The 23,814-nt window shown below is 39.4% G+C and overlaps 1 protein-coding gene across 3 annotated transcripts in view; it reads left to right on the top strand.

Moving 5' to 3' along the window:
* pcsk5b (proprotein convertase subtilisin/kexin type 5b) overlaps window positions 1-23,814 on the top strand; it is a 120,189-nt gene that overhangs the window by 94,829 nt on the left and 1,546 nt on the right. The window contains exons 21-36 of one of the 3 annotated variants that reach the window (XM_058069532.2): window positions 8,132-8,234; window positions 8,328-8,464; window positions 10,171-10,371; window positions 11,799-11,861; window positions 14,196-14,256; window positions 14,363-14,508; window positions 14,591-14,797; window positions 14,873-14,956; window positions 15,821-16,007; window positions 16,082-16,299; window positions 17,474-17,716; window positions 17,795-18,028; window positions 18,099-18,279; window positions 21,480-21,697; window positions 22,505-22,608; window positions 22,693-22,903. In XM_058069532.2, the coding sequence (XP_057925515.2) occupies window positions 8,132-8,234; window positions 8,328-8,464; window positions 10,171-10,371; window positions 11,799-11,861; window positions 14,196-14,256; window positions 14,363-14,508; window positions 14,591-14,797; window positions 14,873-14,956; window positions 15,821-16,007; window positions 16,082-16,299; window positions 17,474-17,716; window positions 17,795-18,028; window positions 18,099-18,279; window positions 21,480-21,697; window positions 22,505-22,608; window positions 22,693-22,903 (2,598 nt within the window). Of the gene's footprint in view, window positions 1-481; window positions 996-8,131; window positions 8,235-8,327; window positions 8,465-10,170; window positions 10,372-11,798; window positions 11,862-14,195; window positions 14,257-14,362; window positions 14,509-14,590; window positions 14,798-14,872; window positions 14,957-15,820; window positions 16,008-16,081; window positions 16,300-17,473; window positions 17,717-17,794; window positions 18,029-18,098; window positions 18,280-21,479; window positions 21,698-22,504; window positions 22,609-22,692; window positions 22,904-23,814 lie in introns of those variants that run through there. The other 2 variants (XM_058069531.2, XM_058069530.2) reach the window with 2 other exon arrangements.

Genomic DNA, 23,814 nt, shown 5'->3' with positions numbered 1-23,814 from the left:
TTTCAACTGCTGTCTGACCTCCTTCATGTGTCGGATTGGCTTGAAATTTCTCACACGGCTCAGTATGTGCAACAAAAACACGCACAGAACTTACTTAACCGATTCAAGGAGAACGATTCAAGGGACAAGACTTTGTTCCACACCAAATGGGAATGATGCGGCGGTGTAAACCAGCCTTGGATCCTGTGTGTATTTCATGCCAAATGTTGCCAGGTTGTCATCTTTCTAATTGTGTGACGTTTTTTTTTTCTCTCTCTGTCTCTCTCCCACTCTTTTTTTTTATGTTTTTTTCCCCAACCTCTCCTCGCCGTGGATCCAATCGCTGCGCTGGACCTCAATCACTGAACATCAACCTGTGATTGGATGGTTCAACCGCTTCCTGTCTCTTGACCAATTACACGGTTGTTTATTTCTGTGTGTTTTTCCTCCTTTTTCCCTCGTTCCAATGTACCTCTGTCTCTCCTTCCTGGTCTGTGGAAAGCAAATGAAGAATCTTGGGCGGAGGGCAGCTTCTGCGTGCTCGTTAAAAAGAACAATCTTTGCCAGAGGAAAGTTCTGCAGCAACTGTGCTGCAGAACGTGCTCGCAAAAGGGCTGACCGGGACGCTGAGCGCGCTGACGGCGTGCGGGGGGGCGCATGTGAGGGTGACACACACACCCCCTCGACAAGCCAACCCCCTCCCTTCTCCCAGCCCAATTTGGCCCACTCATTCACAGTCACATAATTTATAAAGGAATCTGTGCCTCTTAAAGGGACTGCATGGGAGGTGCGAAGACAGGACTACAACACACCTACCTTTTGGTTTTTTTTTTGTTTTTTTTTCTGTACTGGGACGCGCGGTCGGGGTGTACAATGACTGGGAACTTCCTCAAGAGCAAAACAAAGTGTCGGTATTTTGTGACCAAAGCATCAATGCCAAAATAATTGAACCTTTAATTTTTTTTTTTTTTTGTTGCCAGTGTAGCGTGCATCGCTAAAACCTGTGAATCTCTGAATACGTCTCTGTGCATTGTTTTCGTTTTTTTTTTTCTTATTTTAAAAACATTCTGGAACACCTTCTTCCTCGTGAACAGATGGAACTAGGACAGCTCCTTTCTGCCTGTAAATATAGTGGACGTCAAATGAGCAAAAAAATACAAAAATAATGTGAAAAATCATGACTGTCTGGGCCTATGAGGGAAAACACACACACACATATTACATAAAAATAAACATGAAGTCGTACACTTGAAGTCATCACAGCCCTACATTGATGACCATCACCTCACCTCAATGTTAGAAATACATGAAATGAATAGGGATGGGCGTTTGGCTGAATTAATAATCGTTATATTCTTAAAGGGATTCTCAAGGTGAGTGCCTGTGGTGATTAAGTACTGCTTCTGGTTGCCTCCAGTAGTGCCTCTGCTGGTTGCTTCAAGTAGTGCCTCTGCTGGTTGCTTCAAGTAGTGCCTCTGCTGGTTGCTTCAAGTAGTGCCTCTGCTGGTTGCATCAAGTAGTGCCTCTGCTGGTTGCATCAAGTAGTGCCTCTGCTGGTTGCATCAAGTAGTGCCTCTGCTGGTTGCATCAAGTAGTGCCTCTGCTGGTTGCATCAAGTAGTGCCTCTGCTGGTTGCATCCAGTAGTGCCTCTGCTGGTTGCTTCAAGTAGTGCCTCTGCTGGTTGCTTCAAGTAGTGCCTCTGCTGGTTGCTTCAAGTAGTGCCTCTGCTGGTTGCTTCAAGTAGCGCCTCTGCTGGTTGCATCCAGTAGCGCCTCTGCTGGTTGCATCCAGTAGCGCCTCTGCTGGTTGCTTCCAGTAGTGCCTCTGCTGGTTGCTTCAAGTAGCGCCTCTGCTGGTTGCTTCAAGTAGCGCCTCTGCTGGTTGCATCCAGTAGCGCCTCTGCTGGTTGCTTCCAGTAGTGCCTCTGCTGGTTGCATCCAGTAGCGCCTCTGCTGGTTGCTTCCAGTAGTGCCTCTGCTGGTTGCTTCAAGTAGTGCCTCTGCTGGTTGCATCAAGTAGTGCCTCTGTTGGTTGCATCAAGTAGTGCCTCTGCTGGTTGCTTCCAGTAGTGCCTCTGCTGGTTGCATCCAGTAGTGCCTCTGCTGGTTGCTTCAAGTAGTGCCTCTGCTGGTTGCATCAAGTAGTGCCTCTGCTGGTTGCATCCAGTAGTGCCTCTGCTGGTTTGCATCCAGTAGTGCCTCTGCTGGTTGCTTCAAGTAGTGCCTCTGCTGGTTGCTTCAAGTAGTGCCTCTGCTGGTTGCTTCAAGTAGTGCCTCTGCTGGTTGCTTCCAGTAGCGCCTCTGCTGGTTGCTTCCAGTAGCGCCTCTGCTGGTTGCTTCCAGTAGCGCCTCTGCTGGTTGCATCAAGTAGCGCCTCTGCTGGTTGCATCCAGTAGCGCCTCTGCTGGTTGCATCCAGTAGTGCCTCTGCTGGTTGCATCCAGTAGTGCCTCTGCTGGTTGCATCCAGTAGTGCCTCTGCTGGTTGCATCCAGTAGTGCCTCTGCTGGTTGCTTCAAGTAGTGCCTCTGCTGGTTGCATCCAGTAGTGCCTCTGCTGGTTGCTTGAAGTAGTGCCTCTGCTGGTTGCATCAAGTAGTGCCTCTGCTGGTTGCATCCAGTAGTGCCTCTGCTGGTTGCATCCAGTAGTGCCTCTGCTGGTTGCATCAAGTAGTGCCTCTGCTGGTTGCATCAAGTAGTGCCTCTGCTGGTTGCTTCAAGTAGCGGCTCTGCTGGTTGCATCTAGTAGCGCCTCTGCTGGTTGCTTCCAGTAGCGCCTCTGCTGGTTGCTTCCAGTAGTGCCTCTGCTGGTTGCTTCAAGTAGTGCCTCTGCTGGTTGCTTCCAGTAGTGCCTCTGCTGGTTGCATCAAGTAGTGCCTCTGCTGGTTGCAACAAGTAGTGCCTCTGCTGGTTGCATCAAGTAGTGCCTCTGCTGGTTGCAACAAGTAGTGCCTCTGCTGGTTGCATCAAGTAGTGCCTCTGCTGGTTGCAACAAGTAGTGCCTCTGCTGGTTGCATCAAGTAGTGCCTCTGCTGGTTGCATCAAGTAGTGCCTCTGCTGGTTGCATCAAGTAGTGCCTCTGTTGGTTGCATCAAGTAGTGCCTCTGCTGGTTGCTTCCAGTAGTGCCTCTGCTGGTTGCATCCAGTAGTGCCTCTGCTGGTTGCTTCCAGTAGTGCCTCTGCTGGTTGCATCAAGTAGTGCCTCTGCTGGTTGCATCCAGTAGTGCCTCTGCTGGTTGCATCCAGTAGTGCCTCTGCTGGTTTGCATCCAGTAGTGCCTCTGCTGGTTGCATCAAGTAGTGCCTCTGCTGGTTGCTTCAAGTAGTGCCTCTGCTGGTTGCATCCAGTAGCGCCTCTGCTGGTTGCATCCAGTAGCGCCTCTGCTGGTTGCATCCAGTAGCGCCTCTGCTGGTTGCATCCAGTAGCGCCTCTGCTGGTTGCATCCAGTAGTGCCTCTGCTGGTTGCAATCCGGTATCAGCTCTGCTGATCGAGTACCTGTGCTTATTTCATCCATTAGTGCTTCTCCTGCTTGCATGACGTAGCGCCCTCTGCTGGTTGCATCCTGTGGTGCTTCTGCCAGCATTTGGCTCTGCTCGTTGTTTCTGCCGGTTGCGTTCATTACAGAGCCTCTGCTGGTTTACTGTGCCTGTTTGGTTGCATTCAGTCGTGCCACTCAGATACGATTCATCAACTATAAATTCTGCACAAGCGATATAAATAAAGCCATTATGATGCCCATCCCTGATTTTTCGATAAAGAAGATGGTTCTTTCCCGACCGTAAGGCCAGACATGGCTCATAAAATGCTGATAAATCTTTTTGACCAGGGGTGTCCAAACGAGGGCCGCATCCAGACACATTGAAGGATGCAGGCGGCCATCTTGATGGACTTTGAACACCCGAAAACCAGAAAGCAGCCCAGCTTTGTGTAATAAGTGATAATAAGCACGTAGGTACTAGCATGGGTGGGACTGTCCATCAAACATTTTGTGTATTTTTAGATTATGCCGAGGCATGGTAACAAAAAGTAGCTGCACTTTGGACACCCCTGCTGTAGAGTAGCAATGGATTCTCCCACGTATATATATGTCCCTCCTGGTCCCCAAACTCCACAACCATCATGCCACATTTCCCACCGAAGGGTGTTCACTACGCATTCAAAGGGTCAAAGGTCAACGCCGCAACTACTCTGCCTTTCCCTCAGATTTGTTTTACTTTTTTTTTTTTTTTTTTAATTCGGTCCTTCTGGCAATCCAAGCGTTAAGGTTTAAATACACACGTACAGTAGGTGTCCACTCGTCTTGCCGCCACCTTGGAAAAACCTCACCTGATCCCAGTCCAAACCCCGCGTATTCCGACTGGTGCTGGTGTCTCATAAAGAACAGTATAACAGATTGCTGAGTGTGTGTATGTATGAGCGAGTATGTATGCCTGTGTGTGTGTGTGTGTGTGTGTGTGTGTATGAGCATTTGCAGTATTAGATTGTTGTACTGTTACCTGGTCTTGGTTCTTGCTGATTTGTAATAAAGACTGATGAAGCCCCTTTTTTGGTTAACAAAAACTGCTCATTGTTGACTAGACTAGGCTAGCAGACACACACACTCACAAAAAACACACACATACACAATCAACCCTCATATAAAAGCTGTTTTTGTTGTGTACCTGTGACATATCTGCCACGATGCATTATTGTTACTCAGAGTCCTAGATTTCATTTTTTTTTACTTAAATGTTCTTATTAAAATGTTTAATCTATTCATGCTTTTGTTTTCTGTTCCGTTTCCGCTATTTATGTTGTCTTATTTGACTTATGTTGACTTCCAGATGTGCATTATAACCTACAAATTCCGTTTTTGAAGGGGAAAAAAAACCCAAAAGTCCATTCTAGCCAAGAGATCAGCATCCAGTTGTACGCTTGAATTTTCTCCAAATGTCCTCCATTTTGTGGAGGACAGCTTTGTCAGAAAAACAACCTAAACTTGCTAAACATCTTAAAATGAAGCCTTCAGTCATCTACAGCCATTCTGTTATTCTGTGGCTGTTAGCATTGTAGCTCACATAGCTACAGTATGCTAGTTTGCTCACATTTGTGTCCTCCTGTCCCACTCTGTAATGCTAATCTTGCCGTAAATGCGATAAATGGCATGTTGGTGTATATCTAAAAAGGGGAACCTCTTGGAGAAACACAGTGTTGGACAGACATGGCTCATTAGCATTAAAGCTACAGGGTGTCAGTTTACGACAAGCATTCTAAATTGTTAGAATTGACCATGATATGGAATCCGTAGCCCAAAACACAAACTACCACCCTTTTATCCAGATCTGCACCAAAACGGTAAGGTAAGGCTTCTTCAATATACAGAGATATATGAGCTATGTAAACATGGAATATACCAAAAGATCTACTGTATACTATAGCAGTATACTACAGTGTATAGCTTCCCCTACTGATTAATGTGCCTATGTAGCCTCTCACTGTGTCCTCGCCAGGTAAACAAAGACTACAACAGTATAGTTCCTCTGCTGTAATCTTGCTTCCTTTTTTATTTTATTAGTCTAAAACGCATTTATTAAAAACGGAAAAATACACAAACTTTTTCAGTGCTTTGTTTCCGATTTTCTACAATAAAAGCTCTGATAAAACATTCTACTGTTCTCAAATATCTTAATTATTATTTTTCTACACAAAATAAGTTTAAAAATAAATAAACAAATCAAGAATAAAGAAAATCAATCAATCAGTCATAAATAAATAAATATAATAATAATAATAAAACGGCAAATAATAAAAACTTAAGAAACCACATATAGTTGGTGGGTAGACAAATTATTTTTTTCAGATTAAAATGAACAAAGCATTATTAGAGCCCTGTAGACATGACAAAACACGACTATAGTCACATTTATACTCTTTTTATTTACAACATATTGCGCAACTGCAGGGTCTTGAGACACATGCTAACTCGCAAACTAGAGAGCTAGCGACCTAAACGGTAGCCTTCAAGTTATTTCCTTTAAACTTAAATAGCCAAAAACTTACCACTTCCACACGGATAGGGAGGATAACTATTAACAGTTATTTAACCTTTAACATGAACATTAATCAAACGTAATAATTTTTTCTGGGTACATGATACCATACAGTATCCATATCAAACTTGCGCGGGCCGCACTAACATTAAACTTTCATATCAAGGTGGGGGCCTCAAACTGGTGTCCTGCGGGCCACATTTGGCCCGCGTGTTTGAGACCCTTGGTCTAAAACATCTTCTAAAGTGGAGTGCAGCTTTCCCGAGATGTTCCCTGTTTGTACTGTATTGGGTATGTGTTTATTCCAGCTATGTGAATGCTGTCTGTTTGTGTTGGAATACAAAGAAGCTCATTAGTTTTGTGAGGAACAATTTACACAGATAACCTTGTCTACCTCACACACACACATGCATACACACACCATACGCGAGAATGTCCTCCTGGTCCAGTACAAAGGTGAGAGACGGTTTTTGTTGATTCTGCAACACACTTCTGTCACGTCTGTCTCGGTCCATATTAATGTAACGTGTCGCCTGACAATTTATTGGAGGTGTGGCGTTTATTTCTTCAATTTGGGCGCCGTGAACATCAGCTTTACAGATGCCATGTTTACAGTTGGTGTCTACCGTGTCACGTCTGTCTTGGCCCATATTAATGTAACGTGTTGCCTGACTAGTTATTGGAGGTGTGGCGTTTATTTATTCAATTTTGGCGCTGTGAACATCAGCTTTACAGATGCCATGTCTCACCTCCAGCTCGTCTGTGTCGTGGTAATGATATCTACCAAGTTAGGTGTTGCCAACATATCGATATCGGATGTCAGTGTTATTTGAGGTGTGGCATTTATTTATTCAATTGGGGCGGCGTGAACATCAGCTTTACAGATGCCATGTCTCATCTCCAGCTCGTCTGTGTCGTGGTAATGATATCTACCGAGTTAAGTGTTGCCGACATATTGATATCACATATCATTGTTATTTGAGGTGTGGCATTTATTCAATTTGGGTGCCGTGAACATCAGCTTTACAGATGCCATGTCTCATCTCCAGCTCGTCTGTGTCGTGGTAATGATATCTACCTAGTTAGGTGTTGCCGACATATCGTTATCGGATGTCAGCGTTATTTGAGGTGTGGCATTTATTTATTCAATTTGGGCGCCGTGACCATCAGCTTTACAGATGCCATGTCTCATCTCCAGCTCGCCTGTGTCGTGGTAATGATATCTACCGAGTTAGGTGTTGCCGACATATTGGTATCGGATGTCAGTGTTATTTGAGGTGTGGCATTTATTTATTCAATTGGGCGCCGTGAACATCAGCTTTACAGATGCCATGTCTCATCTCCAGTTCGTCTGTGTCGTGGTAATGATATCTACCGAGCTAGGTGTTGCCGACATATTGATATCACATGTCATTGTTATTTGAGGTGTGGCATTTATTCAATTTGGGTGCCGTGAACATCAGCTTTACAGATGCCATGTTTCATCTCCAGCTCGTCTGTGTCGTGGTAATGATATCTACCGAGCTAGGTGTTGCCGACATATTGATATCGGATGTCAGTGTTATTCGAGGTGTGGCATTTATTTATTCAATTTGGGCGCCGTGAACATCAGCTTTACAGATGCCATGTCTCATCTCCAGCTCGTCTGTGTCGTGGTAATGATATCTACCGAGCTAGGTGTTGCCGACATATCGATATCGGATGTCAGTGTTATTCGAGGTGTGGCATTTATTTATTCAATTGGGGGAACGTGACCATCAGCTTTACAGATGCCATTTCTCATTTCAAGCTTGTCTGGGTTGTGGTAATGATATCTACCAAGTTGGGTGCTGCTGACATATTGGTATCGGATGTCAGAGTTATTTGAGGTGTGGCGTTTATTTATTCAATTGGGGCGACGTGACCATCAGCTTTACAGATGCCATGTCTGATCTACACTGTGCTAATGACGCCTAACTTGTCGCACGTTATCTACATGATGACAGATGTCTTATTTATTCCGGAATTATTGATGGTAATTGTCAGCATTAGTATTTCAGCTGAAAAGTAGTCTATCGTGTATTTTGACTGTATACTATGTACTTGTATACTTAATAAGGCTGCGAGTATTGGCTTCTCCCGCCAGGTCAGTACATGGGTCGCCATGACAAGTGTCTCCTGTGTGACGTCACCTGTCTGGAGTGCACGGGTCCCGAAAGAGAGGACTGCACCAGCTGCCCGTCATCACGGTGAGAGAGAGGACCCGGATATAAAACCTTCAATTACAACCACACACAATATGGTCAATAACAGCATCAACAACATCCCCCTGTTATATTCAGCTTCTTTGATGAGGGCATGTGCGTCATCCGCTGCCAGAGGGGGCGCTACGCCGTGGCCAGGCAGTGTCTCCGCTGTCACCACACCTGCCAGGAGTGCAGTGACGAGGGGCCTGACAAGTGCACCGCTTGTGACACAGGTAGACCTGGGATCATTTTTCATATATTATTATTATATAATATAATAATATTATCCTCACTAGGGTCGCGGGGGGTCTTTGGGGGTAAACCCTGTGTTAGAAAGCCCATAATTTACATTGCATTGTATGTTCAGCTTTGAGTGTCGTTTGTCCGACGGTGTTCAGCGGTCAGTAAACGCACCACAGAGCGGGACATTTTTTCGCTTGAACAATTCATAGATCTCTGAGCCTTATTGCGCCTCATACATCATATCACCAGGTTGATGCTGTGCGTGGATGCATATAGGTGAGTTTTTGGCTTTATTGTGGGAGCTGTGGAGTAGTTTTGGCACCCTTTTCACAAAGTTAGGCTCTCTTGTTCATCGGCGCTAATATCAGTATATCAGTATTTAAGCTAACTACGGTTAAGCTAATAACGGTTAGCTAGTGAGTGTCATGTTTGCTTGGTTTCTTTGTTGAATTTCTGTGTGTAGCGTGCATTTAGCTCATCATTATGCTTGTGTAATATGAGTTACATTACGTTATTATTATCGTTTATTGTGTATTTGTCTTTGTCTTTGTATGTATGTATGTCTCATCAGTACCACAGCATAAACATAAATAAAACCTTCCGTGTTCTTAGATTTGAACACACCCCCTAATCCTTTGACCGCTCCAAACCAGTGCATCCTGGGAGACATCTCAACCCGAGTAGCCTCTCCGCTACACCCTGGACTGGTGGCCAGCCAATCACAGGGCACATATAGACAAACAACCATTCACACTCACATTCATACCTATGGACAATTTGGAGTCGCTAATTAACCTAGCATGTTTTTGGAATGTGGGAGGAAACCGGAGTACCCGAACATGCAAACTCCACACAGAGATGACCGAGGGTGGAATCGAACTCTGGTCTCCGAGCTGTGCGACCTGCGCGCTAACCACTGTTCAGCCGACCTGGGATCAGTCCCCCTAATTAGAACTCAAAGATGTCAGTTACTTTTCCTCATGCTAATCACTTTTCTTGGTGTAATGGACTCTCCTGCCCTACGCTAGTAGATCAATGCAGGGGGGGGGGCGTGCCGTGAAAATGTCACAGGACACCTCCATCTCTGAAAAAGCAAATTGGCTTAATTATTGGTGACATTTTATCCACTCATTAGCGACTCAGAGCTATGGAAATATCACGCTAATACTTACGTTTACCAATAAAGGTATTTACATTGTCTCCTACAGCAATTAACTGGCAACCGACTGAACCATTTTGGTTCCCCGGCACTAATAATGTACCTTTTCCACTGCATGGTATTGACTCAGGTTGTCACCAACCCTCATGGGGAGGGTATGCTGGAGCCTATCCCAGCTGACAGCAGGGTACACCCTGAAATGTGTGAGGAAACCGGACTACCCGGAAAAAAAAAACCCATCCTAACGCCACACAGAGCGGAGATTCAAACGTAGATCTAACCGATGTCCTAACTGTGTGGACAACATGCCAACCACTCGTCCACTGTGCGGCCTCCCTATGTGTACTGTATACCCGTAGGTACTATATTTGATGCGCTCAATGCAGTTTCATCTCACACTGGTAGGGCAGCAGTACACAAAAGTCACTTTGTAAAACCCTGTGGACATGATACAGCCTCTGGACCCCCCCACGTGAATGACCAGCACTTTTGTCTAAAGGCTTCTCTACACATCTTAAAAGCTATTTCCCTTTCCAGATATGTTTGACGTGACCCGCTACCTGTTTGGTAGTCAGTGTCGGGACGTCTGTCCAGAGGGCTTTTTCCACTCCGTGCACAAACGATGCGAGCCGTGCGCTCCGGACTGCATGACTTGCACCTCGGCCAGTCGCTGTCTACGCTGCAAGCCGGGACACAAACTCCAAGACGGCAAATGTTTTCCACTGGAGTGCAGCGCAGGTGAGTGTGCATCACAACACAACAATTGAATATTTGCTTATTTGCTTTGTTAGCTGTTTTTGGCAGATGGACACATGAGCATAGAAAATGTAAAATTGAGGTAATCAAATCAAGAAGTTCTATATAGAGGTCTACACGGCTGTGCTTTTCCTTGGCCGCCCCGCCCCACAGCCGTGGTGAGATTTCAGCCGTCAGCCGTCAGCCGGCCGAACAACCGCAAAAATTTTTACCTCTTTTCAGCTCAAGATAGTATAAATTGTGTGAAAAAGATGATATAAGGAAGGATTAGGGACAATATAGGTGACCTTTCAAGAAACAAATGAGGCTATCAATATTTTTATTATTAGTATTTTATTTATTATTAGTATTTATTTAGTATTTATTTATTAGTATTAGTATTTATTAATTTTACATAGCCGTGGCCTCAGCTGTGGCCATGTTCTTGAGATTTCTTCTTATTTTTAAAAATGTTTGTAAATTTAATGTTATACATGGGGCTGCACGGCGGTCGAGTGGTTAGCGCATAGACCTCACAGCTAGGAGACCCGAGTTCAATCCAACCCTTGGACATCTCTGTGTGGAGTTTGCATGTTCTCCCCTATCATGCGAAAAACATTGGCGACTCCAAATTGTCTATAGGTATGAATGTGAGTGTGAATGGTTGTTTGTCTATATGTGCCCTGTGATTGGCTGGCCACCAGTCCAGGGTGTACCCCGCCTCTCGCCTCAAGACAGCTGGGATAGGCTCCAGCACCCCCCGCCACCCTCGTGAGGATAAGCGGTAGAAAAGGAATGAATGAAATTGTCCATAGGTATGAATGTGAGTGTGAATGGTTGTTTGTCTATATGTGCCCTGTGATTGGCTGGCCACCAGTCCAGAGTGTACCCTGCCTCTCGCCCCAAGACAGCATGGGATAGGCTCCAGCACCCGCACGTCCCTGTTGAGGATAAGCGGTAGAAAAGGAATGAATGAATGTTATACATTATGTCACATTTATGGATTTATTGCACGACTATTGTACAGGATTTTAGCAGCAGTTTATATTATGGAGTCTGACAGCTGCAGGAAGTGATATTGCTGTGATATCGCTCCTTCACACACTTCACAGCTGTATCATCCTGTCATGGATGGAGCTCCTTGGTGGGAGTCTTTGTTTGTGTTCAAAATAACTCAAAAAGTCCTGACTGGATTCGGATGGAATTTTCCGGAATTATCAGAAACGGGAAGAAGTGATTACATTTTGGGGGTGAGCCGGCTCACCTGAATTTTTTGAAGGCTTTTTTAACATTGCCATATAGGAACATTTTCGGCATATGACTACACAAATAATGGTCAGTGTACTTGGGGGGGAAAAATACAGGACAAGTTCTCCAAAATCTCAAAGACTGATCCAAAAAATGTTGAAGGCGAACCCGTGTTGTTTTAGGTGAGGTTGCCGAGGCTGAGGACTGTCTCCCCTGTGATGAAGGCTGCAAGCAGTGTGAACACAGTGAGTAGATAACAAAGAACCATCAGTTATTCTTCTTTTGTATGGTTGGTTGAGCCTCAACGCAACAGCATCACAGCCCATGCCACACTAGTTATATATAATAAGGAGAAAAGCATACCTGTCCCATCACACGCTTTAGTGGTGGACCAGCCAGGACACTCATGACACTCAATTCTGAAGTTCATCATCATTCCAAATTGTCCATGTGAGTATATGTGGCTTGGAGGTGTCGGTATGAGAGTGGAACCAAATATAAAATAGTCATTTAAAAAGGAAAAAAATATTGGCTTTTTTGCCGAGAACTGTGCCGATATTGTCCAACTTTCAGTTTCCGATACCGATATCAGGCGATATATGTAACATGACATATCTCGATTTTGATGAACGGGAAAAAAAATCTGACACCGATATCCAATTTTTATGCTTATATTGGTACAACTCTTAAAAAAATGTTCATGCTTGAAAATTACTATCAGTTAAAAAAACATTCAAAATTTTTTTTTTAATATTTAATTTTTTTTTTAAATATTTAGAATTATTTTCTTTGGTATTTCAATATGAGATTTCCAGCTCATAGTTTCATCTATTATGACCCCGAGAATGTATTTTCAGTTTACACTGTCTATTTGTATTTGCTTGTACATATCTTGTTTTCTTGTTTTATTATTTATTGTTTTGACTTACGGATAATCTATTATTATCAAACCATCTGATTAATATGACCATTTAATCTATGACATTTTTAATCACGTCTTCAGTGGTAGTCTTATCATCCGCAAATATTACCAACTTTAAGTCTTTTGTAACTTCATATACACGTTGAACGGATTTGGTTCCAGTATTGACCCCTGGGGTACTCCACAGGTAATATTTAAATTTACAGATGTGTTTAGAATGTGCTGAGGTACATGCTTGAAAATAAAAACATAATGCAATAGAAATTATATTACAAAATAAATATTTTTTACTTTATTCTTGCAGAGTTTAACATTTTTGCTGTTTTGTTTGGAAAATGTAAAAATAGCATAATTTTTTTTTTTTAATTCTTCTGAGTTTCCTTCATTTCTATTATATTTGACCTCAACATGTTTTTAGCCGCCCTGTGACGATTGGCACCAAACCGATGAATGGTTCTGTCATCACTTGCCAATCAACGTCTTTGCCATCTCCCCACTGCTGAAAGACTTTTAATATACTTTTTATATTAACTGTTACCGTAACTGTTCATTTCGTCCCATTTTAGCTCATATTAAAAATGCATTTCCTCCCAGTTGTGCACACCTTGATAACAACATCTTGACCTCCTTAGGCCACGCCCTCGTTGCCCTCATTACACAAACACGCAACAGGAAATATGCTTAAATCCAATCGTAATATTCCAATTGAATTGGAATATTTTCAGGAAAGTCATCATATGCTGAAATATTGATGTGGACAACATCCAGGTGATCCTACCAGACACAAACAGGCTGAAGGTCCACGTCTTCGTCGTATCGTGTGTCTCCTCGCGCCTCTCTGCATGAATAATTGCTTGCACACGTAGCGGCTTGTCTGCTGCCTTCAAGTGCAAACCAGTGTTGGGTTGTTATTGCTGGAGGGAGGTTGGGGGGATATGTGTGTGTGTGTGTGTGTGAGAAGGGGGGGGGGTCAATAGAGGAGCATAAATGGCCCAAGGGGAAGTCTTCAAAAGGGTTCTTCTCTTTAAAAAAAAAAAAACAAAAAAACATGTCTTTTGTCTTCTCCATTTGTCCTTTCCTTGTCCTTTTGGGCTGTTTTGTCGTTTCTGGACTGAAATCAAGTCGGAATTAGTTTTGCTTTCTCTCAAAACATTAAAAAAATACAATACAACAAGAAAACAACAGCAAAAAGGCATACAGCAACAAGAAAAAGTTCACATGGTAATACTGACAACGCTAATAAAAAATAATAATAAAACAATTGAAAAAAAATTATAATAATAATAAAACAATAGGAATATCTTTATTTGAAAAAGCTCCAACAAATATTTCCAGTATATAGGAATTCTAAGCATGGAAAACACTTCAATGTGCCTAAGTGTGTTTTGTGTTGTTAGAGCTCCCTCTGCTGGTAAATATCATTAACAGCAAGTATTCCCTCTCATTGGAACTGCTTCTCAATTTCTCAATTATTTTCTGTCATGTCCCCCCCCACCCCGATTTGAAATACTCGATAAACTGACACTATCTGTACTGTACTGTAAAGAATGAATTGAAAACAGAAAATGGAGGGCATACAAACATTTGTACACGTTGGTAAGGAATCATTGCATGATTAGCATGTTAGCTTGCCTGCTAACAATGTTGTTCCTCACAGAAAATTCCGGACATCCAGAACAAGGAACCGTGTGCCTCAAGTGTGAAGATCATTTCTACCAGTAAGGCTATGGAGATCCACTGTGGCGACTCCGTAATCCGAAAGAAACAAACAAAAGGGAGCACTCTTGTTGTCGATATTTTTGCTTCATGTCGTGTGTCTTCCAGGCTGGATTCGGACTGCTACCAGTCCTGTCCGGATCAGACCTACGGAGCTGCAGAGACCATGACGTGTTCTCCCTGTGAAGACCAGCATTGCGCCATATGTGACCCCACCCAGTGCTACTGGTGTCTGGAGGGATTCTATCTTTTTGGTACCGCTTCTTTTCAGAGTGTTGTTGTTTAATGGCGACGGCAGCGAGGCCGAAGACCGAGACCTGTCTCCGTGTGTCCCAGATGGGAGGTGTGCGGACCACTGCGAGGAGGGCTTCTTTGTGGACGTGGAGAGCCAGGAGTGTGAGCGGTGTCACCGCGCCTGCAAGACCTGCGGCGGGCCCAGATTTGACGACTGCGACTCGTGCGAGGACGAGATGACGCTGAGGGACGGAGAGTGTCTGAAGGGAGCCCAGCTGGGAGCGTGTACCCAAGGACGCTTCCGTAACGGTAAGTCTCGCTTTGTGGTCGTCGTTTGGGATCGTACGCTTCCTTCAACGTGTGGACCGCTTTGTGTTGTTGCAGAGCACGGAGACTGTGAGCTTTGTCATTCTTCTTGTAAGACGTGCTTTTCTCCACGCAAAGATGACTGCATCGCCTGTCACTCAGGTGTGTGTCTTCATCTGCTTGTGGGTCACTTTCGCGCCAACCACTCGTCCACCATGCAGCCTTGATTAAAAACATTTTAAAATGAATGATAATTCCCTGCACATAAGTATAACAAAATAATTCTTAACATTATTTTTTTGACTTTTTAAATGTCGCTTTTTAGTGTGCATCCCATTTTGCCTGCTTAAAAATTCAACATTTCCAAAATAAACCATAAATTTTAATAAACCATAATCATTGATTATATTATATATATTATATTAGTATTATTATGTTATTATTATTGTTATTATTATTGTTATTATTATTATTATTATTATTATTATTATTATTATTATATATTATATTTTCATGGAATTATTGAGATCAATAGATTTAGATATAATATAATATAAGAATTAATTATATATTATATAATTAATAAATTTTATATGTATAGTAAATTATATAATAATATATATTATATAGTAAATAATATAATAAATTAATTAAAGTAATGTAATGATATAATAAGTATTAATAATATAATATAATTAGTTATATATTATATAATTAAAGAATAACTACATAATTATATATTAAATTAATTTTTTAATTAAATTAATTAGTTTGGTGTATTAATTAATGTAATAATTGTACTAATTAATATAATAAATAAATAATTAAAATAATGTAATAATATAATATAATAATTTGTTATATATTATATAATTAAAGACTAATTAAATATATATTATTAAATTATTATTATTAAATTATTTTTTATAGTTTAGTGTATTAATGTAATTATTAATTAATAAAATAACAATATAAATTATATGTCAATAAAAATATGTAATATTCCCTCTGACTTTGTTTTTGTAGGTAATTTCCTGACAGCTCATCAGACGTGCACCCTCCGCTGTCCGTCATCCACCTTCGCCAACCGCACGTCTGGTCGCTGTGACGCCTGCATGGAGGGCTGCGTCTCGTGTCAGGACGCCAACGTGTGCAAGCGATGCCAAGCTGGACTCTTCCTGCAGGACGGAACGTGTGTGCTGGAGTGCCACAGGTTGTCATTCCCTTATAATGTGTGTGTGTGTGTGTGTAAGTAACTCTAACAAGTGATTTTTTTTCGTCGTCCAGAGGTTTTTTTCCCGAGGGCGGCGTGTGCCACCTGTGTGCTCCACATTGCGCTTCCTGTCAGGGAAACGCCTCCTTTTGCCTGAGCTGTGATGACGGATTCCTCCTGCTGGAGCGCTCGTGCAGACGTCGGTGTCCTCTGGGCTACTACAGCAAAGACGCACAATGCGTCCGCTGCCCCCCTGACTGTACGCAGTGCAATCAAGATGGCCTCTGTCTGAGTAAGTCCGCCGCCATTAGGTGGCGTCTCCGAGCTGCTTATCAGACTCAGGATTCTTAACATGGTTGGTTTACAGAAAGCCTCTGATGGTCTATCAGGGAGCTGGAATGGAAAATAGATTTTTTGTCATAAACTATTCTACATATTGGAGATCATTTGTATTTATATTACGGTATATATAAGATTATACATATAAATATACTAATTAATTTATTTAAATTATTACAGGGAAATAATATATAAAGTGAGTAAAATAAACATAAGTTAAAAAAAACAACAAAAAAACATTTAAATTATATTTAGGCCCCCTAAGGATATTGTTTCTCACTGAAAAATAAAAAGGTATTAACAAATATTAACAAATAAAAATTAACAAAGTTAAAAAATAAAATTAAACAATATAAGGTTACTTAAACTTATGGATTGTGGATAAAACTTGTATAAAAAATGTATACAGGGAAGTAATACAAATAATATAAAAAATACAAATAAATAAAAAAGTGCATAAATAAAATTGCATGTTACCCGTCTTATGATGTTCAAGAATAAAACATATAAAAAAAAAATAAAGGTAATAAAATTAAACCAAATAAAAAAAAACATTTAAATACAGGGAAATAATAAGAAAATAATATAAAAAAGTGAGTAAAATATTTTTTCAAAATAATATAAATTAATCATAATATATTTTAAGTAATGAATTAAAAATAATTTTAATTATTATGAAACAGTAGACATTGTATGCTAGCCCGCTAAGGATTTTGTTCCTCAGAGAATAATAAAAAAATATTTAAAAAATAAAATAAATCAATAAAATTAAACAAACTTAAGTTTACTTTTAAAATGTGCATAAAAAGTAGATATTAAATACAAAAAAAGTACATTTTAAATCAGATTGACGCTACACCAGCTTGTCATGAGGAGCAATGCCTCTTATCGTTACCATGGCAACCACGCATCCCCAAATTTAAAAGCGACGCTATGTAGACACGCTGCTTTAAAAGTTCCAAATGTAATCATGACTATAGCATCCCAGTTGTTGCCATGGTGACAGTGACATCGCCTACTGCGAATCCGACTCATGCATCAAACTGTGGGCGGAGCTAGCAAGGGAAAAAAAAGAAGAAATCATTCCAAAAAGGTTTTAAACAACAAAGTGGTTTTATTTCAATCAGGATGTGCCGACGTCTTCTTCCTCCATGCCGACGGATGCGTGGACGAATGCCCTGCCGGCTACTTCGCCAGCGAGAAACAGCGGGAGTGCATGCATTGCCATGCCGACTGCGCTTCCTGCAACGGCCCCGACAGTGACGATTGCGACACGTGCCGCAACCCGAAAGCCGTCCGCTACGACGGCGAGTGTCTGCCTGAGTGTCCCAGCAACACTTACTACGACCACGCTGATGGCGAATGTCGAGGTAAACACGCTGCGGAGAATCAGTCAAGTGTGTTGTTTTTTTTTTTTTTTTGGTCCTGAAATGTCCCGCCTCTTCCAGATTGCGACCAGTCCTGTCTGACGTGTTCGGGCAACGAGCCATCGTCGTGCCTGAGCTGCGAATCGAACCGGCGTAAAGACAGCGGCGGTCACTGCGTGTGGTACAGCCAGTGCTCACTACGCTCTTACATGGACGCTCGAGGCCAGTGCCAGCCCTGCCACCCGTCCTGCCGCCGCTGCTCGGGCCCGGGCTCGGACCGCTGCCTCAGCTGCGACCCTCCACGCTTCCTGCTGAGTGGGTGCACTTTGTGGATGATCTCCATGAGAGAATCCACTCTTCACTTGTGTTTGTGTGTTTGGGGCAGACTCTACATGCACGCCGCAGTGTCCAGTGGGTTACTATGGCGACGACAAGGACGAGCTTGTGTGCGAGCGCTGCCACGTGAGCTGCGCTTCCTGTGTGGGCCGCCACAGCGTGCAGTGTGTCGCCTGTAGACCGGGCTTCTTCAGGCAGGGAAGCAGCTGTGTACAAACGTGCTCCGAGAGGTACTCGCCAATAACCTTTCCTGGAATGACACAGTGCCTTAAAGCGGCCTTAAAGCGACAGACACGCACTTTTTAACTGTCCACATCCCAACATCAAGGCACACTTCCAAGTCGTTCAAGGGGTGTCCAAACTTTTTCCACTGAAGCCACAAAAAAACCCAACAACAACAAAGGAAAATCACTTTTTTTCTCTTCATATTTTGATTTTATTCTCATAAAATTATAGCCGTTTTTTTTTTTTGCATTTGTGCAACTTTATTTTTGTAAATTCTCCTCTCATCATTATGACTTTAGTCCCTTGACTTTATTTTTATTTATTTTTTCCTTTGTTGTTTGTAATACAATAATATAATATATAAAATATAATAATAATAACTTTTTTAAAATTGAAATTATTTTTCTGATAATATTAGGACATTATTCTTGTAAAATTCTGACTTTTTTTGGTTGGCTTTCAACATTTTTTGGACAATATTTTGGGAAAATTCCTGCTGATTTTTCTGTATTTGTGCAACTTTATTTTTGGAAATTCTCCTCTCATAATTATGACTTTCGTGCCTTGACTTTATTCTCGGAACAATATTTTTTTCCCTTTGTTGTTTGTAATATAATAATATAATATTGTAATAACAAATATAATATAATAATAATAATTTTTTTTAAAAAAATTGAGATTATTTTTATGATAATATTAGGACATTATTCCTGAAAATTCTGACTTTTTTTTGGTTGGCTTTCAACATTTTTTGGACAATATTTTGGGAAAATTCCTGCTGATTTTTCCCATTTCTCTGTATTTGTGCAACTTTATTTTTGTAAATTCTCCTCTCATAATTATGACTTTAGTCCCTTGACTTTATTCTCGGAACAATATTTTTTTCCCTTTGTTGTTTGTGATATAATAATATAATATAATAATGTATATAATAATATAATAATAATAATAATAATAATAACTTTTTTTAAAATTGAGATTATTTTTATGACAATATTAGGACATTATTCTCATAAAATTCTGACTTTTTTAGTTAGCTTTCAACAGTTTTTGGACAATATTTTGGGAAATTCCTGCTGATTTTTCCCATTTTTCTGTATTTGTGCAACTTTATTTTTGTAAATTCTCCTCTCATAATTATGACTTTAGTCCCTTGACTTTATTCTCGGAACAATATTTTTTTCCCTTTGTTGTTTGGAATGTAATAATATAATATAATAATATATATATATATATATATATATAATATAATAATAATATATATAATATAATAATATATATAATAATAACTTTTATAAATTTGAGATTATTTTTCTGATAATATTAGGACATTATTCTCGTAAAATTCTGACTTTTTTTGGTTGGCTTTCAACATTTTTTGGACAATATTTTGGGAAAATTCCTGCTGATTTTTTCCCATTTTTCTGTATTTGTGGAACTTTATTTTTGTAAATTCTCCTCTCATAATTATGACTTTAGTCCCTTGACTTTATTCTTGGAATAATATTTTTTTTCCCTTTGTTGTTTGTAATATAATAATATAATATAATAATAATATATATAATATAATAACTTTTTTTAAAATTGAGATTATTTATATGATAATATTAGGACATTATTCTCGTAAAATTCGGACTTTTTCTGGTTGGCTTTCAACATTTCTTGGACAATATTTTGGGAAAATTCCTCCTGATTTTTCCCATTTTTTTGTATTTGTGCAACTTTATTTTGGGAAATTCTCCTCTCATAATTATGACTTTCGTCCCTTGACTTTATTCTCGGAACAATATTTTTTTCCCTTTGTTGTTTGTAATATAATAATATAATATTGTAATAACAAATATAATATAATAATAATAATTTTTTTTTTTTAAATTGAGATTATTTTTATGATAATATTAGGACATTATTCCTGAAAATTCTGACTTTTTTTTGGTTGGCTTTCAACATTTTTTGGACAATATTTTGGGAAAATTCCTGCTGATTTTTCCCATTTCTCTGTATTTGTGCAACTTTATTTTTGTAAATTCTCCTCTCATAATTATGACTTTAGTCCCTTGACTTTATTCTCGGAACAATATTTTTTTCCCTTTGTTGTTTGTAATATAATAATATAATATAATAATGTATATAATATAATAATAATAATAATAATAATAACTTTTTTTTAAATTGAGATTATTTTTATGACAATATTAGGACATTATTCTTGTAAAATTCTGACTTTTTTAGTTAGCTTTCAACAGTTTTTGGACAATATTTTGGGAAATTCCTGCTGATTTTTCCCATTTTTCTGTATTTGTGCAACTTTATTTTTGTAAATTCTCCTCTCATAATTATGACTTTAGTCCCTTGACTTTATTCTCGGAACAATATTTTTTTCCCTTTGTTGTTTGGAATGTAATAATATAATATAATAATATATATATATATACTATATAATATAATAATAATATATATAATATAATAATATATATAATAATAACTTTTATAAATTGAGATTATTTTTCTGATAATATTAGGACATTATTCTCGTAAAATTCTGACTTTTTTTGGTTGGCTTTCAACATTTTTTGGACAATATTTTGGGAAAATTCCTGCTGATTTTTTCCCATTTTTCTGTATTTGTGGAACTTTATTTTTGTAAATTCTCCTCTCATAATTATGACTTTAGTCCCTTGACTTTATTCTTGGAATAATATTTTTTTTCCCTTTGTTGTTTGTAATATAATAATATAATATAATAATAATATATATAATATAATAACTTTTTTTAAAATTGAGATTATTTATATGATAATATTAGGACATTATTCTCGTAAAATTCTGACTTTTTCTGGTTGGCTTTCAACATTTCTTGGACAATATTTTGGGAAAATTCCTCCTGATTTTTCCCATTTTTTTGTATTTGTGCAACTTTATTTTGGGAAATTCTCCTCTCATAATTATGACTTTTTAAATTGAGATTATTTTTATGATAATATTAGGACATTATTCTCGTAAAAAAAATTTGGTTGGCTTTCAACATTTTTTGGACAATATTTTGGGAAAATTCCTGCTGATTTTTCCCATTTTTCTGTATATTTTTCTGTATTATTATTATTATTATTATTATTATGGACACTCCTGAGTGAAGTGGTCTAACATGGGCTGTTGAAAGTGGCGAAGGGGAGCGTTCCCAGCAGTCAAATGTCTCCTTTTGCAGTCATTTTGGCAACACGAGCATCATGGCGTGCCAGCGTTGCGACCCCGCCTGCAGACGGTGCGGGGGTCCCGCCGACAGCGACTGCCTGAGCTGCCGTGACGGCTTCGTCTACATGAAGCCGACGGGTCGCTGCCTGAAGAGCTGCCCCCCCGGATACTACCGACACAGCTGGTCCAACGCCTGCTTCAAGTGCCACCCCACCTGCAAGACCTGCACAGGTCCTTGGCTCTTCTTCTTCTTCTTCTTCTTCTCTTTCTTTTTTATGTTTTTCTCATCCCATCAGAACTCGCTGAGAATTCTCACAATATTCCCACTGGAATTTCCAAAGCTCAGCAATGCTGCTGTGGAGGGGAATTAAATGAAATATAAAGGAAAATAAAATGTTCTAAAATGCAGTAAAATGTTGAATACAACAAAGTAAACAATCAAATAAAATATTATAAAAATATAAAATATAACTGCCTGATAAAACAATTATTAAAATAATATTAAAATACATTTTATTAACTATACTAAAATGAAACAAAATACAGTCAAATGCTGAATAGAACATTTTGATAATTAAACCAAAATAAATCATAAATAATTTCATAAAATATTGTAAAAATGTAATTCAATAAATTAAATGCATTAAAAACTAAATTGTCAACTAAATTGTTATAAAAAGAAAAAATATTGTAAATGAAATAAAATTGTCACAAAATTTAACAAAATATACTCAATGACATTAAATGCAGTAAAAAGTCAAATAAAATATACAAATGTAATTCAATATACAATAAATGACATTAAATGCAGTAAAAGGTCCAATGTGGTATCATTGAAAAAATACATTTCAATGAAAATGAAATTAAATGCTGTAAAAAATTAAATTGAATATAATAAAATTGAAATTAGATGCATTACAAAAAACAATATAATAAAATTAAGGAAAAAATGTGTCAAAAGTTGAGTTTGTCAAAAAAAGTGAATCAAATATGAGAAGGCTCAAATGAATACAAGTCAAGACCTTCTCGTGTGTCCAGGTGGTGGCGCTGTTTCCTGCCAGTCCTGTTACCATGGCTACAGGCTAATTGGCTCAAGCATCTGTGAATCCCAGTGCCTGATTGGTTTCTACGCGGCCTCACAGGTCTTCATCTTCATACCTGTTACCTTCAGCTTCACGTAGTAGACACATCCGGATCTTCTTCTTCTTCTTCCTCTTCTTCTCCAGAGCTCGACGTCTGACAGCGACACGCCCGACTGCCGGCCCTGCGACCCCTCCTGCTTGGGCTGCCGCGGCCCGGGCGCGTGGAACTGCACCGATTGCCCCGCCTCTCAGTTGCTGGCCGAGGACGGACGATGTCTGAGCTGCTGCAGAGACGACACGCTGCCCGCCGACAAGCCCGTCCCCTGGCAATGCTGCGACTGTGCTGCCTCTCCACGTAGGAACATGGCCGCCTCACAGGGAACAATCCATACATGGTCTCATCCCATCCAATAAATCACCAGTTTAATTCAGACATACTGTAGGTGCATTCAGGAAAACAGGGAAATCGGAAATGGTATGGTATGAGGAAGAAAAAAACCTTGGCGACATTATCAGATTTTTTTCTCATAATATTACGAGAATTAAGTCATAATATTTCGACTTTCCTGTCGTAATATTATGAGATTTTTTCTTGTACATTCACGACAGAGTAAAGTTGTAAATTTACAAGTTTTTGGAAATGTAAATTTGAGGGTTTTTTTCCCCATAATATTATCAGAATAAAGTCACAAATTTATGAATTTATTCTAATAATATTATTAGTTTTTTTCCTTGCGCATTTACAACAGAATAAAATTGTATAAGAAAAAAGGTGGTAAATTTACCATTTTTGTTTTTTTTTATAATATGGCAAAGTCACAAACTTACGAGTTTTTCTTTTTTTTTCCCTTTGCGCATTAAACAGAATAAAATTCATCATAAATGTATGACTTTTTTTTCTCGTAAATTTACGACGAAAGAGGTTTTTTTTCTCATATTACAAGAATAAAGTCGTAAATTTATGAGGGAAAAAGTCTACATTTACAATTTGAGTTTTGGTCTCATAATATTACATCGTAAATGTACGACTTTTTTTTCTCGTAAATTTACAATGAAAGAGTTTTTTTCTCATATTACAAAAATAAAGTCGTAAATTTATGAGGGAAAAAGTTTCCATTTACAATTTGAGTTTTGGTCTCATAATATTACATCGTAAATGTACGACTTGTTTTTCTCGTAAATTTACGATGAAAGAGGTTTTTTCATATTACAAGAATAAATTCGTAAATTTATGAGGGAAAAAGTTTACATTTACAATTTGAGTTT

Source organism: Doryrhamphus excisus, linkage group LG3 (assembly GCF_037039965.1).
Source record: "Doryrhamphus excisus strain RoL-2023G ecotype Guam linkage group LG3, RoL_Dexc_Guam_v1.1, whole genome shotgun sequence".
Classification (NCBI taxonomy): domain Eukaryota; kingdom Metazoa; phylum Chordata; class Actinopteri; order Syngnathiformes; family Syngnathidae; genus Doryrhamphus; species Doryrhamphus excisus.
This window is presented reverse-complemented; position numbering and strand designations above follow the sequence as displayed.